Source organism: Cervus elaphus, chromosome 29 (genome assembly GCF_910594005.1).
Source record: "Cervus elaphus chromosome 29, mCerEla1.1, whole genome shotgun sequence".
NCBI lineage: Eukaryota > Metazoa > Chordata > Mammalia > Artiodactyla > Cervidae > Cervus > Cervus elaphus.
Window position 1 is genome coordinate 1,672,947 of NC_057843.1, and position 18,795 is coordinate 1,691,741.

General features: G+C 47.0%; 2 protein-coding genes across 2 annotated transcripts in view; both read left to right on the forward strand.

Annotated features, from left to right (window-relative positions):
- ANXA10 (annexin A10) overlaps positions 1-4,628 on the forward strand; it is a 74,984-nt gene extending 70,356 nt beyond the window's left edge. The window contains exons 11-12 of the mRNA XM_043891242.1: positions 1,643-1,765; positions 4,292-4,628. Of these exons, the coding sequence (XP_043747177.1) occupies positions 1,643-1,765; positions 4,292-4,360 (192 nt within the window). The 3' untranslated portion in view covers positions 4,361-4,628. The remainder of the gene's footprint in view (positions 1-1,642; positions 1,766-4,291) is intronic.
- Positions 4,629-14,006: 9,378 nt separating this feature from the next.
- Positions 14,007-17,649, forward strand: LOC122686128 (myosin-binding protein C, fast-type-like). The gene is given in 2 exon segments (XM_043891240.1): positions 14,007-17,313; positions 17,315-17,649. Coding segments are annotated over 2 exon segments (3,399 nt in total). The 5' UTR covers positions 14,007-14,130; the 3' UTR covers positions 17,531-17,649.
- Positions 17,650-18,795: the final 1,146 nt, after the last annotated feature.

Genomic DNA, 18,795 nt, shown 5'->3' on the forward strand with positions numbered 1-18,795 from the left:
CATAAAACATTCATACCTCAAAAATTAGCTGATCTTCCTGGCCACCAGGTGTCACCATCACTCCATCTGAACAGGCAATTTGACCTTGCTTTGTGCAGAGGTATTCTTTCTGAAGAAAGTACACAGAAATTAATTTTTGTGTATTTTTCAATACTAGAGGTTAAATCATCAAGTACTTTGAATACCTGGAATTCTTATTTGCACCGTTTACCACAACAAGCAGATGATAAAATAAAAACGTAATCGTTTTTCTTTTGAAGAAAAACACCAATATAGTATACTAACGCATATATATGGAATTTAGAAAGATGGTAACGATGACCCTATGTGCAAGGCAGCAAAAGAGACACAGATGTAAAGAACAGTCTTTCGGACTCTGTGGGAGAAGGTGAGGTTGGGATGATTTGAAACATGTATATTATCATGTGTGAAACAGATCGCCAGTCCAGGTTGGATGCATGAGACAAGTGCTCAGGGCTGGTGCGCTGGGAAGACCCAGAGGGATGGGACGGGGAGGGAGGTGGGAGGGGGGTTCAGGATGGGGGACACATGTAAATCCATGGCTGATTCATGTCAATGTATGGCAAAAACCACTACAATATTGTAATTAGCCTCCAAATAAAATAAATAAATTCATTTTAAAAATGTAATCATGATCTTAGAGACATACCAATGGTTCCTCAACCAGAGCTGGGACCACCTCCCAGCCTAGGAAAAATGTTTACATAGAAAGAGCAAATCTGCATCCTAAAATGTAGCATCTGGGAGACGCTGAGGAGGCTGGCCAGGTTTAAAGGGAGAATTTTAGAGTCACAGATGTAGAAAACACTCATGGTTACCAGCAGGTAAGAGGAGAGAGGGATAAATACAGGAATTTGAGATCAACATATACACACTACTATATATAAAATAGATAATCAACTAGTGCCTACTGTATAGCACAAGGAACTCTGCTCAATATTCTGTAATGATAATATGGGGAAAGGACCTAAAAAAGAGTGCAGATATGTATATGCATACATACATATGTGTGGGGGGGGAGGGCTTCCCTAGTGGCTCAGACAGTAAAAACTCTGCCTGCAATGTAAGAGACCCGGGTTCGACCTCTGGAGCAGGAAGACCTCCTGAAGATGGGCATGGCAACCCACTCCAGTATGCTTTCTGGGAGAACCCCATGGACAGAGGAGCCTGGTGGCTACGGTCCATGAGGTCACAGAGTCGGATATGGCTGGGCGACTCAGGTTCTGGTCCAACGGATTCACTTTGCTCTACACCTGAAGCTAACCTTGTGCATCACCTATACTCCAATAAAAATTAATTTAAAAATAAATAAAAAGAAAAGGGAAGATTATTGCTGAACCTGGTGAAATGAGAAGGGCCAGCATCAAGGCTGTGTCCCTGGAAATAGAGATGACAGGGCCTTGGAGAAGCGGAGGAGATGGACCGCTTCACTGTGTGTGCACCATGGTCGGGGGTGGTCACAGAGCTGAGGTGCAGTCTGAGTCAGTGCTCATGGGTGGGGACACCAGGGTCTGAGGAATACAGGACACGGTCACGAAAAGGGCTGGGTCCATTTCAGACACGCTGTCTTTAAGCTGCTGTTTGTTCATGGTGGTCACCCCCACTTGGCTGTGTCTCTTAGGACTTGGGCTTCCACAATAAAACCGTGATCAGGATTCTAATCTCCAGAAGTGAAATCGACCTGATGAGCATAAGGAAGCGATACAAAGAGAGATATGGGAAGTCCCTTTTCCACGACATCAAGGTAAGTCTCCTCATCATCTACCTGCAGCCATATTTCATCCTTTTTGAAACTGAAAAGAGAGCCTAACTTTAACTTCATGGTGGAATCTAAAAAGTTCAATCAAGCTTCCGGCAGGGGTCGTCTACATTAATGGGTCAGGCAGCCTGAGAGCATCAGTAGGGGAGAAAACCCCTTCACCTCACTTACTCCTCTTTGATGTGTTTTAAGCAAAAGTCAGTGGTCTGGTCATGCGTGCTATTCATCCCCTGATGGTGTGATGAGGCCTTACCACCAGCACCAGAAGACCTCATTCTGCAATGACAGCACGTTAACTGCAGAGCGCCTTCTGAGATCAGCTGCCTTGTGCCACCAGAGGGGAGGGCAGCCTGTCGGGTCCCCACACACGGTGGGGCCGTAACATTCTGCACATGTGCACCCATGAGCCCTGGAGGGTGCTGATGCAATGACTCCAAAATCTGCAGCCTGGAGTCTTCACTCTAACACATATAGACTCTACCCTGGATCCTGATAAAGCCCAGCCAAGAACTGTCAGCATATGGAGGCCCATCTGTGTAACTTGGGGACACAGTGGAAAATGATGATGTTTGACCCATGGTTCAAAAAAGTATAAAGAACTCCAAGATGGGGCCTGGAATGTATATTAAGGTGTATTTTAAGCACAGCTGAGTCCTCTGTGCTTCCCAGGAGGCTCAGTGGGAAAGAATCCACCTGCCAAGCAGGAGACCTGGGTTCCATCCCTGAGCTGGGAAGATTCCCCTGGAGAAGGGAATGGAAATCCACTCCAGTATTCTTGCCTGGGAAATCCCATGAACAGAGGGGCCTTGCGGGCTACAGTCCATGGGGTTGGAAAGAGTCGGACATGACTCAGCCACTGAAAAAGTCCTGTTATCTTGTCCATATTGTTTCCATTGAAAATTTTAATTGCATAAAATAGTTTTTTAGTTTACTGAAAGATCCAGGAGAAACTTGACAACCAGAGGACCAAGAGACCATATAACCCAGGAGACCTTGTAGGCCTCAGGAAGTCGAGATGGTTTCAGAGGAAGGATTATTGGAGCACTTAAGAGACATCTTCTTCCTTTGTCTCTGATAAAACTCTTCTCACATCCACCTTCAAAGCTATAAACCTTTAGTGAAGATGAACGTTTCTCACTGAGAAATCCTTAACTCATTTTCTCAATGAATAAACTAGCTCAATGCTATACAGCAGTTAACTGGCCACCTCAAAATCTACTAATATTCACAAATAATTAATGCAACTTTGTGCACTTAAAGCAGTGAATTATAAGTAACCACTGTGTAAGAGAACGTGAACGTGAGAGTTGACTTTTAACAAAGATAAGTTTTATAATACTTTTATTACTATCACTTTTGAAAACAATGTAGAAACTATAGAAGATGATAAAAGGGTTTAAATTGCCCTAATGTGGCACTGGAGAAGACTCTTGAGAGTCCCTTGGACTGCAAGGAAACCAAACCAGTCAATCCTAAAGGAAATCAGTCCTGAATTTTCATTGGAAGGACTGATGCTGAAACTGAAGCTCCAATACTTTGACCACCTGATGTGAAGAACTGACTCATTGGGAAAAACCCTGATGCTGGGAAGGATTGAAGGCAGGAGAAGAGGACAACAGAGGAAGATATGGTTGGATGGCATCACTGACTCAATGGACATGAGTTTGAACAAACTCTTGAGAGATGGTGAAGGACAGGGAAGCCTGGCGTGCTGCAGTCCATAGGGTTGCAGAGAGTTGGACATGACGGAGTGGCTGAGCAATAACAGCAAATTATTCACCACAGATAACCAACAGTGAAATTTTGTTGTATGTGTTTTCTTTATAGAACTATACGTAAATATCAAAGTTTTACTACTTAAAGAAATATTTCTTTAAATCATGGATCCCATTGTATAAGTTGTAAAGGGCATAAACTGCCCTATATTATTAAATATTATCTTTTACTTTTTCATTATTGTACACAATTATAATGACATATATTTTGGAGCACAAATCTTGGGCTCATCAACAATTGATCGTTATTTCCTTAGGATAGCCTTCTTGAAGTAGAATGACTGCATTAATGAGTATAAACATCTTTAAACCTTTTGAGACATATTGTCCAGTGTGCCCTCTAGACTCTACACTAATTTGTAACAACATTAGAACACCTCTTTATCTAAAGGTGAGGAGAAGAATTAATTCTACTGCTAAGCATTCTTCTTTATAAAAACATATTCAGGCCCACATGCAACAATGAAGACCAAGCACAGCCAAAAATAAGTAAATAAATAAAAACCATTAGGGTTGCATCAGCTTTATATAAACCCCTTTTATTGACTGTGACCAAGGCATTACTTTTCAATAGCCTCCACTGGGAAGAGTCCCCGGGACATGTTACATCAGGATGGAAAAAACAAATACTTTTTGAGATGCTAATGGCCCATGGTGTCTCATTGTACAGTTTAGAGGAATTATGCTTCTTTTTATGACATTGTGTTTCAAATGCCGTATATTTGCTCCTTTTCAGAATTTCGCATCAGGGCACTATGAGAAGGCTCTGCTGGCCATCTGTGCGGGTGACACTGATGACTACTAAGTGAAAAGGAGAATCTGGAGTACGCGCTCATCTTCACAGACACGTCACATATAGGCTATTAATTTGCCTTGTTAGGAGCATTACTATGAAAGTATAGAATCGTATTTTCTTTTCTGTCTTTAAAAGTATTTTAAGAATAATTAGTATCAATAGGTTCTTCAATAAAAACCTATTGATGAAAGTACATGGGATTGGAGATATCTAAATCAGCAATTTGTTAAATTGTACATATACTGAAATAATAAAGGAAATCATTGCATTGAAATATATGCTATTGAATGTGAAGGGTCAGTTCCTACAAGAAGTGGGTTGGCTTATGTCTGTCCCAGCGGGAGACCAGGACAACCTGTGGGTGGCCACCCCCTCCCCCATTCAAGACTCTGGGCAAAATAAAGCTAAGTGAGCATTTAAAGCCCCTTTAAATGAAAGCAAAGACATCAGGCTCACTTAAAGAACCTGCCTGCAATGCATGAAATGCAAGAGATGAAGGTTTAATCCCTGGGTCAGGAAGATCCCCTGGAGAAGGGAATGGCAACCCACTCCAGTATTCTTCTCTGGAGAATCCCATGGACAGAGGAGCCTGGTGGGCTACAGTCCAAGGGGTCACAAAGAGTTGGACACAACTGAAGGGACTAAACCACCACCACAAAGACACAAAACAGCATCATGCAGCCAGCTTTATGCCTGTCAAGCTGAGCTGTGTGAGAGACATAAACACAGGCATGCGTGTGTGTATCTGACAGCCGCCCTCGTGACAGAAGCTCATCCCAGGTTCTGTTCTCCTTGGCGTTGGTGTTGAACCAGCCGCTCAGAGGAGTCCTCGCTCCTGGTTTCCATCTTCACTGCTCAACAGCAGCAGCAAGGTCTCTCTGGAAGCAAGCGCATGATTAGCACCATCAGTGAGGCCGATCCCTTTGGTGTCTAGAGATTTGGTAAAGTAGGGGAAGCAGAGACAATGTACTCACAGAGTCAGATTTGGGGAGAATGGAGCTTGAAGCCACAGTGTAGCCAAGAACAGAATCGGGGACAGGGATGGGTGAGCCCACGACAGAGGGGTGCAGTCCCAGGATACACAGAGCCGGGGGGCAGGGGTGAGTGCACAAACGAGACCCTGGAGGCAGCTGGTGAGGAAGGCCAGAAGGGAGATAAGGACAGGCAGACAGAAACCTAAGTGACGTTCACAGGGGTGCGTTGTTCCCCGGGGAGCACTGTGCAGGCTCACAGCACAGTCCCGGGAGACCAGGCCCCGGGGCTCAGGGACGTAGTGCACATGCTCAGAACTGGGGTCTGCCTGGGGGGACGGTGCAGGACATGTAGAAACAGCTCATAATTAGACTTCTGAAACTACTTCCAAGACTTCAACTGATTGTCTTGATGCATATGATGTTATATAATTTTAACTTGGGTTTTATTTCCATTTTTTAAAAAAATCATTAGCATTTCAAGCCAAAGTAGTACTGTTTGAGATGTTTAACATAGCTGTTATACAAGCCAAAACTCTTAGAAGAAAAATATTGTTAGAATTCCCGATGAGAACTTAAAAACTTTCCACCTTATGGGAGAAAATAATAGCAAATGAAACAACTGACAAAGGGTTGGTTTCCAAAATATACAAGCAGCTCATACACCTCAATGCCAGAAAAACAACAATCCAATCAAAAACTGGGAAACAGACCTAAACAGACATTTCTCCAAAGAAGACATACAGACGGCTAACAAACACATGAAAAGATGCTCAACATCACTCATCATTGGAGAGATGCAAATCAAAACCACAATGAGATATTACCTCACACAGGTCAGAATGGCCCTCATCAAAAAGTCTACAAACAATAAATACTGGAGAGGGTGTGGAGAAAAGGGAGCACTCTTGAACTGTTGGTGAGAATGTAAACTGATACAGCCACTATGGAAGACAGAATAGAGATTCCTGAAAAAACTAGGAATAAAACCATCATGTGACCCAGCAATCCCACTCCTAGGCATATACCCTGAGGAAACCAAAATTGAAAGAGACACATGTATCCCATTGTTCATTGCAGCCCTATTGACAATAGTTAGAACATGGAAGCAACCTAGGTGTCCATCAACAGATGAATGGATAAAGAAGTTGTGGCACATATACACAATGGAATATTACTCAGCCATAAAAAAGGAATGCATTTGAGTCAGTTCTAAGGAGGTGGATGAACCTAGAACCTGTTATACAGAGTGAAGTAAGTCAGAACGAGCAAGATAAATATCATATTCTAATGCATATATATGGAATATAGAAAAATGGTACTGAAGAATTTACTTACAGGGCAGCAATGGAGAAACAGACATAGAGAATAGTCTTGCGGACGTGGGGAGAGGGGAGGAGAGGGTGAGATGTGTGGAAAGAGTAGCATGGAGACTTATTACCACATGTAAAATAGATAGCCAACGGGAACTTGCTCTACGGCTCAGGGAACTCAGACAGGAGCTCTGTATCAACCTAGAGGGGTGGGGTGGGGCAGGGGATGGGAGGGAGGTTAAAAGAGAGGGGATATGTGTATACCTATGGCTGATTCATGTTGAGGTTTGACAGAAAACAACAAAAGTCTGTAAAGCAATTATCCTTCAATAAAAAAATTAATTAAAAAAAACTCCTTGGAAAAAAACTTTTCACCTTAAGACATCTTTATATACATTGTTCAAGGAATTGTGAAACTTATACTTCGGCTAAGTAATATCTTTTGTGTCTTTGGCATAGTATGGGGGGAATAAAAAACCTCTGGACTTAGGTAAGGAGATTTTATTGCAGTAAGTGGAGGAGGCAAACACAAAGGGAAGACGCTGACCACGGGTGTGCAGGGTCTCAGAGGTCAGCAGGAAACAGCTTCAATTCATAGGGTTAGTACAAGAGGCTGGAGAGGATCAGTGTGGGAGTGGGGGGCGTGGTGTGATGGTACCATTGACCTCACAGTGACCCTCACAGGGGCTGGGTGCGGACAGATCTGGGGGCCCCTCCAGGCAGCTTTTCGGAGGAGCCTGAAGGTGGGTTATATAGTTCAGGGACCTGTGGGGTGGACAGGAGAAACCTAACATCTGGTCAAGCTAGCAAATGTTTGTCCAGTTGGTCAGCAGGGGAAACCAGTCCAGCTCATCCCACGTGAGATGAAGCAGAAGAGTGTGGAGGGCACGTTGAGGATGGTCGTGGGTAAGGAGGAGTCGCTTCAAGCCCATCTTAGCCATGTGGGAAGGGGTGGTGACCGCATCCTGACACGCAAGGGGGCATCTGGGCCAGCTGAGTTTCCCAGGTGCCCAGGGCTCAGGAAAACTGGACACAGTCAGGGCCTTTCTTTTCTCCCAAGTTTTCTGTTGAAAGCGTCACCTAGTTGTTTAAATGCCAGCACAACACTGCCTTCCTCGTCTTCTCATAACTCACTCACTGAGGTCCTGTGCTAGAGGACGCGTTATGTTAGGGCCGTGGCTGTTTGTGCGTACTGACCTGCAGCGGTCACGGGAACCCCAAACACAGGGAGGTGTATCTACCCGATGGCCCAAGTGACCAGCGCGAGGCCTCCGATGAACTGAAACCCATCACCGGTGTTTAACCTATAGAAAAGAGCCAGCAGCGTAAAAGGCATGAGTTTTGTTTGGGTTTGTTCTTAGTCTACAGCTGAGGAAAAGATAAATTAGCACTGAATTGCTGGCATTTCCAGAGACAAAATAAAACCTTAAATGGACTGAATCAGAAAGGAGGCTAGTTGTTTGGCTAAGAAAAAGTGACTTTTAGTGCTCTTATATAGTAGAACATTATTATGACCAAAGTTGTCACTGAACATGTTAAAACAGTGCCAAACTGGGATGTCTCAGAAGATGGAAGAGAAGGCAGAGTGAGGGCCCTTCCCCGCAGAAAAACATCAGAAACGCAAGCAAAAGTTGCCAGAATCAGCTGAGAAGTGTGGGAAATAAGCTGGGATTTAACTCAGTCAAGAACACAGTAGGGAAAGCAGGAAACCACTGAGACATGTTTATTCACCATCTCCCTGCCCTCCAACCAGCTTAGCATCAGACTTGAAGACAGAGCCTGTGTCCCCCTGTGGGATACTGGCCGCTGGCTCCCAAATGTGTCTGTCCTAACCTGTCGGGAGCTGCAGCGAGGACTGAGGTGAGGTGCTCGTCTCTGTCCTTCTGAGCTCAGAGCTGTCCCAGCTGCCAAGGGAGAAACGTGACAGGCGAGGCCAAACAACTGAGCAACGAACACCTTGGAGGAAAACCGTCTGCTTCCATCGCTGCTCAACGTTCTACTGGAAGTACTAGACAGAGCCCTCAGGTGAGAAGAAAAAGAAGGAAAGGAAGAAGTAAACTCCTCTATTCATAGATGGCATGATCCCATATGTAGAAAATGCTGAAGGATTTACAAAGTAACTATCAGAGCTAATAAACAACTTTGGCAAAGTTATATAGAGTACAAGCCAAAAAAGGTTAATCAGTCCTTCAGTGGTGTCTGACTCCGCAACCCCATGAACTGTAGCCCACCAGGCTCCTCTGTCCATGGAATTCTCTAGGCAGGAATACTGGAGTGGGTTGCCATTTTCTTCTCCAGGGGATCTTCCTGACCAAGGATTGAACCCCGGTCTCCTGCATTGGCAGGCAGGGAGGCCCCATAGAGTACAAGAACAACACTCAAAACCAATTGTATCTCTTCCTGAAAGCAAGGTATTAATACATTCTGAAAAGAATATTAAGGGGAAAATTTCAACTGCAATGGCATGCAAAAGAATGAAATACCTAGAAATAAATTTAACAGAAGAGGTCAAAGACTTGTGCCCTGAAAACTATGACATTGCAGAAAGAAATTAAGGAAGACCTAAAAATGGAAAGCTATCTTGCCTTTATGGATTGAATGGTTTGACACTGTTAAGATGCCAGTGCTCCTAAATGTGATCGACAGATTCACGGCAGTCTCTGTGGAAACCTGGACAGCTGTTTTTGCAGAAGTGGAAAGACAATCCTCAAATTCATGTGGAATTACATTGGACCTGGAACAGCCAAAACCATGTTAGACACAAAGAAAGTTGGAAGACCCACGCATTTCACAAGCTATATTTATTAAACAGGGTGGTGAAACTGTTAGTTGCTCAGTTGTATCCGACTCTTTGCAGCCCCATGGACTGTATATAGCTCCTCTGTCCACGGGATTTCCCAGGCCAGAATACTGGAGTGGGTTGCCACGCCCTGCTCCAGGGGATCTTCCTGACCCAGGAATTGAACCTGGGTCTCCTGCATTGCAGGCAGATTCTTCACCATCTGAGCCACCAGGGAAGCTCCAGCAGGGTGTTACTGGCATGAGGACAGACAGCTGGACTAATGGAAGAGCACCAGGAATTCAGAAAGAAGGGCACAGATATCTGTCGGCTGAGTCCTGACGGGGGTCATCACCATTCCATGGAGAAAGAACTGAACAGACTTTTCTGGGTCCACTGCGTATCCACGTGCAAACGAATGAGGTCAGAACCTTCTCTTTCACCACACACCAAAATCTATCCAAAATGGACCAACAACTCAGATAGAAAAGCTCTTAGAGAAAACACAGGGCTAAGTCTGCATGACCTTGGATCTGGGCAAAGGACTTGAACACACATTTCTCCAAAGACTACATGCATCTCTTTCATAGTATAAGATCAAGTTCAAAATTTTAGTGTTTAGGGAAATGTAAATTAAAACCACAATGAGATGTGGATCACTTCACACACTAGAATGGCTATAATTTTTTTTAAAGGAAAACAAGAGTAGTGCGGTTATAGAGAAGGTAGAACCCTTGTACAGTACAGATGGCGGTGTAAAATGGTTCAGTTGTGGAAAATATTTCAGCAATTCTACAAAAATTGAATATGGAGTTAATGCATGACCCAGCAATTCTATGTCTGGGGATACACACAAAAGAACTGGAAACATGCACTGAAATAAATCCATGTTCACATATGTTCATGGCAGCACCATTCACAGCAGGCAAAAGTTGAAGCAACTCAAATGTTCATCCACCAGATAAACAATCTGTATATACACAAACTCAATCCTAAAGGAAATCAACCCTGAATATTCATTGCAAGCACTGATGCTGAAGCTCCAATACTTTGGTCACCTGATGCAAAGAGCCAGCTCATTGGAAAAGACCCTGATGCCAGGAAAGACTGAAGGCAGGAGGAGAAGGGGGCGACAGAGGATGAGATGGTTGGATGGCATTACCAACTCAATGGACATGAATTTGAGCAAGCTCTGGGAGTTGGTGATAGAGAAGGAAGCCTGGCATGCTGCAGTCCATGGGGTCACAAAGAGTCAGACACGATCTGGCGACTGAACAATAACAACTGATAATGTTACATGGTGAACCTCAAAAATTCCCAGTGAGAGAAGTCTGATGCAAAAAGTCACATAACTGAAAGAGCATTCATGCTAACCGCCCAGATGAACTAAATCCACAAGATGGAAAGCAGACAGAACAGTAGCTGCCAGAGGGGGAGGGAGGAGAGAGAGAGCGAGCTTCTGCTTCATGGATGCAGACTTCCCTCTTGGGCTACTGACAGTATTTAACACCCCGATGGAGACGGTGGTTGTTCATTCTGAATGCATCAAACATCCTCAAGTTGTTAACTTTAAAATAGTCAATTTTATACGTGACCGTTACCTCAATCATAATTTGAAAAAGCATCCTTTAAACCATTTGAAATAAATTGCATCTTAGTGATTCTTTTTAAATCAGTGTATCTTAAAACTAATCTCATACGTCATGATGAAACAGCCCTCATTACACAAACACATGTGCATGTCTGTAGAGCATATTAACACAGGAAAGCTCATACCAGTTATCCTCAGTCAGGGCAGGCAGTGAGCCGTGTTCAGTACATAACCGTTCAAAGGGAATGCTCTCCAATGTTGTCGCATTTACTCAAGGGAAGGAGAGGAATATTTTCTGCATCCACATCAATTGTTCGTAACGTAGCATGAGGACATGCAGAGATTTTAGACTGTTACCATCTCTTTTTTGAGATGCACCTTTGTCTATTATTGGAGAAGGAAATGGCAACCACTCCAGTATTCTTGCCTGGAGAATCCCATGGACAGAGGAGCCTGGTGGGCTACAGTCCATGGCGTCACAAAAGAGTCAAGCACGACTGAACTCCTAACACTTTCACTTTAGTCTATTATAAAATTTGACTATCTTGGTTCCTTACATCTATTATCTAAACAATAATATGTTTTAATTAAGTACTGTCAAGTGTTGCAGCCATATATTAAGGTTTTCTTCACTTTAATATAAGTGACCGAAGTCAGTTAAAAAAAAAATCAATATTCAAAATGTTGAGTCTTAGAAATCATAGAAATCAGGTCACCGCTCAGCCGTATCTGACTGGTTGTGACCCATGGACTGCAGCACGCCAGGCTCCCTGTCCTTCACTAACCCCCGGAGCTTGAAGTGTGCGGTCAGAGTCACTTTTATCACATTGGTATACTACAAATATTTTTCTGAAATCCATTTTTCCTGAAAAAATATTCATGACTTTACAAACTGATATTGTACCAGCTACACATAAGAGAAGTAGCATTCCCCTCTCCACATATACCTATTTTTTTTCTTAAACTGCCTTTCAGAATATAACTATCTGACTTTGTCCTCAGTCCTTAGAACATACTGCCCATTAAACACGCCTGCACTGCTGGGGGAAGTGGGTGCAGTCACCGCAGAGCACAGGATGAAGGCTCCTCAGGAAGCTAGAAACAGAAACACCACATGACCCAGCAGCCCCGCTCTGGCCAGAAGGCTGCTCCAACAAGCACACGGCCCTTAGGTTCAGAGCAGCACCGTTCACAACAGCCAAGACACGGCAGCAACCTAACTGTCCACGGACAGATCAACGGATACAGAAGACGGGAATCGTACTCAGTCAAAAAGAGAGGGAAATAATGCCACTTGCAGCAACGTGGATGAACTTAGAGATGATCAAAGCAGGTGAGGTAAGTCAAACAGAAAGGCAAGCATACAAGATCAGCTACGTGCAGAGCAAAACTGGACACAAGGACCCATCTGCAAAACAGACGCGCCTCACAGACACAGAGCCCAGGCGGGTGGTCGCCCAGGCCTAAGAGTGGGCGAGGGGACGACTGGGGGGTCGGGGTGAGCAGGTGCAAACCCGTCCCTGCAGGAGTGAACAGCCAGGTCCCACCGTGGGGCACGGGAGCTGCACTCACTCTCCTGGGAGAGACCACAGTGGAAAAGGACACTCGGAGCATGTGGAGCTGGGTCGGCGTGCAGCACAGCGCTGTTGTGCTGGCTTACAGCACAACGCTGCAAACCGACTGGACCCCAGCGAAGGGAGCTTAAGAAGCTCCCTGTGACGGAGATCGTCCTTCTGGCTCCTGTGGGCACTGAGGGGCTCTGCTCTACGGCTCTGAGATGATGCCAGGCGTGGGCACAGTGTCCAGAGCCGGGCCCACTGCGGCTTTAACCGTCACCATCTGACCCACACTTACATGAAGGGGTGACTTACACTGACCCAGGGCCTTCCCAGAGCCGGGCTCAGGCAGGGAGTGGGGTGGCTGGCGGTATTCTGGCTCTCTAAGGCTGCCAGGCCTGAGAAAAAGATCCTGATGATGAGAAGAGGCCAGGCCCCAGATATAGACGTAGATATGCGTCTACTATATGTCTATGAATCACTGAATCAGACTCCATACACCTCAAAGAAACACAACATTGAAAATCAACTCAAATCCAATAGACTAAATTGTGGGGGAAAAAAAAGAGTGGGGCATGAAACGATGCTGCCCCCTTGTGGCCTTGTTTTGGAACAACCACTTGGAAGCCGGTGGTCATGGGCTCCTCATATTCACAAGGCCTGTGGGGCTGTAAAGGACTCCTGCCCTCAAGGAATGTGCTGGGATAAATCATCTGAGAACTCAAAACAGGTCAGACTTAACAAGAAGCCAGTTTCAAGCAGAAAGTTGGAGTCACACTGTATAAGGTAAAAAAGCACATGGAACGATACTCCACAACACTCATCGGTAAATCTATGCAAATCAACATCATGATAAGCAATCCCCTCCCATCGGTCAGAAGGACCATCATCTGAAGGATCTATGAAGAATAAATGCTGCCTCAGGGCATCGGGAAAAAGGCATCCTCCATCACTCTGGGTGGAGATGGAAATGGGTGCAGCCAGGATGGAATAGCATGGAGGTTCCTTAAGTTTTTAAGTTTTAAAGTTTAAGGAACTTTAGTTCCTTAGAAATTAAAGTTCCTTTAAACAGGAGTACCACATGATCCAGCAATTGCACTCCTATGCCAACACCTGGCTAGCATAATTCCAAAAGGCTTGTGCACCCCTACTTTCTCAGCACCACTATTTACCACAGTCAAGACACAGAATCCACCAAAATGTCCAACCAGAGAAAAATGAATACTGCTACATCTATGAGTGGAATACTATTCAGCCATAAAGCGGAACAAAACAGTGTCACTGGAAGCAGCACAGACAAAGAGATAACATTACTAAGTGAAGTAAATCAGAGATAGAAAGAATAATATTATACAGCATACTTAAAGGGGGAATCTACATATTCATACAAAAAACCAATTTTCACAACAGAAACAGACTGACAGAATTAAAAAAACAACTTAATGCCTCCCGGAGCCTCCTGGGAGTCTCCCGACTCTTTAAAGGGCCCCCCCGGGGGGGCCCACCTGTCCTTCCTAGGGCCCATCGGGACACTGCTGCGGTCGGAGGAGCTGGAGGAGGCCCTACGACATGCCTGAGGCAAAACCAGCGGCCAAAAAGGCCCCCGCGGGCAAAGACGCTGCTGCCAAGCCGGCTCCCAAGGAAGCGCCCCCTACAGAAGCCCCACCCGAAGACCAGTCTCCCACCGCGGAGGAACCCACCGGCGTTTTCCTGAAGAAGCCAGACTCCGTGTCGGTGGAGACTGGAAAGGAAACTGTGATCGTGGCCAAGTTGAATGGGAAAGAGCTGCCGGCCAAACCCGACATCAAGTGGTTCAAGGGGAAGTGGTTGGAGCTGGGCAGCAAGAGTGGTGCCCGATTCCCCTTCAAGGAGTCCCATGACGCCGCCAGCAATGTGCACACTGTGGAGCTGCACATCTCGAAGGTGGTACTGGGGGACCGCGGGGATTACCGCATCGAGGTCAAAGCCAAGGACTCATGTGATAGCTGTGCCTTTAACATCGATGTGGAGGCGCCCCGTCAGGACTCCGCTGGACAGAGTCTAGAAAGCTTCAAGCGATCGGGTGAAGCGAAGTCAGACACCGCGGGTGAGCTGGATTTCAGCGGGCTGTTGAAGAAGAGGCAGGTGGTTGAGGAGGAGAAGAAAAAGAAGAAAGATGACGATGACCTTGGCATCCCGCCAGAGATTTGGGAGCTCCTGAAAGGGGCAAAGAAGAGTGAGTATGAGAGGATCGCCTTCCAGTACGGCATCACCGACCTCCGGGGCATGCTGAAGTGGCTCAAGAAGGCCAAGGTTGAGGTCAAGAAGAGCGCAGCCTTCACAAAGAAGCTGGATCCAGCCTACCAAGTGGACAGAGGCAACAAGATCAAGCTGGTGGTAGAGATCAGCGATCCAGACCTTCCCCTCAAGTGGTTCAAGAATGGCCAGGAAATCAAACCAAGAAGCAAATACGTGTTTGAGAACGTTGGTAAGAAGCGAATCCTCACCATCAACAAGTGCACGCTGGCAGACGATGCTGCTTATGAGGTTGCCTTCAAAGACGAGAAGTGTTTCACCGAGCTCTTTGTCAAAGAACCCCCAGTCTTGATTGTCACACCCCTGGAGGACCAGCAGGTGTTTGTGGGCGATCGGGTAGAAATGGCAGTGGAAGTGTCAGAAGAGGGTGCCCAAGTCATGTGGCTGAAAGATGGCGTGGAACTGACTCGGGAGGATTCCTTCAAGGCCAGGTACCGCCTCAAGAAGGATGGGAAGCGTCACATCCTCATCTTCTCGGAAGTGACCATGGAGGATAAGGGGCACTACCAGGTCATGACCAACGGCGGCCAGTGTGAGGCGGAGCTCATCGTGGAAGAGAAACAGCTGGAAGTCCTGCAGGACATCGCGGACCTGACCGTCAAAGCCTCGGAACAGGCCATGTTCAAGTGTGAGGTGTCCGACGAGAAGGTCACGGGCAAGTGGTACAAGAACGGGGTGGAGGTGCGGCCCAGCAAACGGATCACCATCTCCCATGTGGGGAGGTTCCACAAGCTGGTGATCGATGACGTCCGGCCTGAGGACGAGGGAGACTACACGTTTGTGCCTGACGGCTATGCCCTGTCCCTCTCGGCCAAGCTCAACTTCCTGGAAATCAAAGTGGAGTATGTCCCCAAACAGGAGCCACCCAAAATCCACCTTGACTGTTCCGGGCAGACCTCAGAAAATTCCACTGTGGTTGTGGCCGGAAACAAGCTGAGGCTGGACGTGTCCATCACAGGGGAGCCCCGGCCTGTTGCCACCTGGATGAAGGAGGATCAGGTGTTCACGGGCACCGAGGGCAGGGTCCGCATCGAGGAGCGAGGTGACATCAGCAGCTTCGTGATCGAGAGCGCGGAGCGAGGTGACGAGAGTCGCTACACCATCAAGGTCACCAATCCTGTGGGCGAGGACGTGGCCTCCATCTTCCTGAAGGTTGTGGATGTCCCAGACCCCCCGGAGGCAGTGCGAGTCACGTCGGTTGGAGAGGACTGGGCCATCCTGGTCTGGGAGCCCCCCAAGTATGACAGGGGACGGCCGGTCACTGGATACCTCCTGGAGCGGAAGAAGAAGGGCTCCCAGCGCTGGATGAAGCTGAACTTCGAGGTCTTCACGGAGACCACCTACGAGTCCACCAACATGATCGAGGGCATCCTCTACGAGATGCGGGTCTTTGCCGTCAACGCCATCGGGGTCTCCCAGCCCAGCATGAACACCAAGCCCTTCATGCCTATTGCGCCCACGAGTGAACCGCAGCACCTGACTGTGGAGGACGTGACCGACACCACCACCACCCTCAAGTGGCGGCCCCCGGATAAGATCGGGGCGGGTGGCATCGATGGGTACCTGATCAAGTACTGCGTGGAGGGCTCTGACGAGTGGATCCCTGCTAACACGGAACCCGTGGAGCGCTGTGGCTTCACCGTCAAGAATCTCCCCACAGGAGCCAAAATCACCTTCCCTGTGGTCGGGGTCAACATCGCGGGCCGCAGCCAGCCGGCCACCCTGACCCAGCCGGTCACCATCCGGGAGATTGTGGAACAACCCGAAATCCGGCTACCCCGCCACCTTCGCCAGACTTATGTCCGCAAAGTCGGGGAGTATCTCAACCTGGTCATCCCCTTCCAGGGAAAGCCGCGGCCGCAGGTGGTGTGGACCAAGGGCGGGGCGCCCCTCGACACCTCCCAAGTTCACGTGCGCACCAGCGACTTCGACACGGTGTTCGTGCGCCAGGCGGCCCGCTCCGACTCCGGGGAGTACGAGCTCACGGTGCAGATCGAGAACATGAAGGACACGGCCACCATCCGCATCCGCGTTGTGGAAAAGGCAGGGCCCCCGGAGAATGTGATGGTGAAGGAGGTGTGGGGCACCAACGCGCTGGTGGAGTGGCAGCCCCCCAGGGATGACGGCAACAGTGAGGTCACCGGGTATTTGGTCCAGAAAGCCGACAAGAAAACCATGGAGTGGTTCACGGTTTATGAGCGCAGCCGGCACACCTCCTGCACCGTGTCCGATCTCATCATGGGCAACGAGTACTATTTCCGAGTTTACACCGAAAACATCTGTGGGCTCAGTGACTTGCCTGGTGTCTCCAAGAACACAGCCCGGATCCTCAAGACAGGTATGACCCTCAAGTTGCCCGAGTTCAAGGAGCACGACTTCCGAACGGCCCCCAAGTTCCTGACGCCTCTATTAGACCGGGTGGTGGTGGCCGGTTACGCTGCAGCTCTCAACTGTGCCAGTGAGAGGCCACCCAAAGCCCAAGGTGGTCTGGATGAAGAACAAGATGGAGATCCGCGAAGATCCCAAGTTCGTGATGACCAACCACCAGGGGGTCCTGACGCTGAACATCCGCCGCCCATCCCCCTTCGACTCGGGGACTTACTCGTGTCGGGCCGTCAACGAGCTGGGGGAGGCCCTGGCCGAGTGCAAGCTGGAAGTCCGAGTGCCACAGTGAAGTTCTGTCTTCCACCTAACAAGATGACTAACTGGCTGCTGAGTCCTAACCCAGACTTCCCCAGAGACGTTTCCCTTTCCCGAATTATAAGTGAGAAGATGGTAGTCTTGTCTTGAAAAAAAAAACAACTTATAAATAGAAAAAAAGAGGAAAGGGATAAATGAAGTGCTTGGAATTCACATATACACACTAACATTTATCAAATACATATCAAAAATGACAGGGAAGTGCACAGGCGACTCTCCTGAACATACTTTAATAACCTAAGTGGGAAAAAGAACACAGTAAAGAATAGATATACGTCTGAGTATAACTGCATCAAGTTCTCGTGCACTTAAGACAACGACAACATCAGAAATCTTTGTTGTTGTAGTTGTTCAGTCACTCAGTCGTGTGCGACTCTTTGCCACCCCATGGACTGCAGCACGCCAGGCTTCCTTGTCCTTCACCATCTCCTGGAGCTTGCTCAAACTCAGGTCCATTGAGTCGGTGATGCCATCCAACCATTTCATCCTCTGTCGTCCCCTTCTCCTCCTGCCCTCAGTCTTTCCTAGCATCAGGGTCTTTTCTAATGAGCCAGCTCTTTGCATCAGGTGGCCAAAGTAGAGGAGTTTCAGCTTCAGCATCAGTCCTTCCAATGAATATTCAGAACTAATTTCCTTTAGGATGGACTGGCTGGATGTCCTTGCAGTCCAAGGGACTCTCAAGAGTCTTCTCCAACACCACACTTCAAAAGCATCAATTCTTTGGTGCTCAGCCTTCTTTATGGGCCAACTCTCACTTCCATACATGACCACTGGAAAAACCAAAGCTTTGACTACACAGACCTTTATCGGCAAAGTGATGTCTCTGCTTTTTTAATATGCTGTCTAGGTTTATCATAGCTTTTCTTCCAAGTAGCAAACATCTTTTAATTTCTTGGCTGCAGTCACCAGCTGCAGTGATTCTGGAGCCCAAAAAAATAAAGTCTGTCACTGTTTCAATTGTTTCCCCATCTATTTGCCATGAAGTGATGGGACCAGATGCCATGATCTTCATTTTCTGACTGTTGAGCTTTAAGCCAGCTTTTTCACTCTCCTTTTTTACCTTCATTAAGAGGCTCTTTAGTTCTTCTTCACTTTCTGCCATAAGGGTTGTGTCATATGCATATCTGACGTTATTGATGTTTCTCCCAGCAACCTTGATTCCAGCCTGTGCCTCCTCCAGCCCAGTGTTTCTCATAATGTACTCTGCATAGACGTTAAATAAGCAATATACAGCCTTGA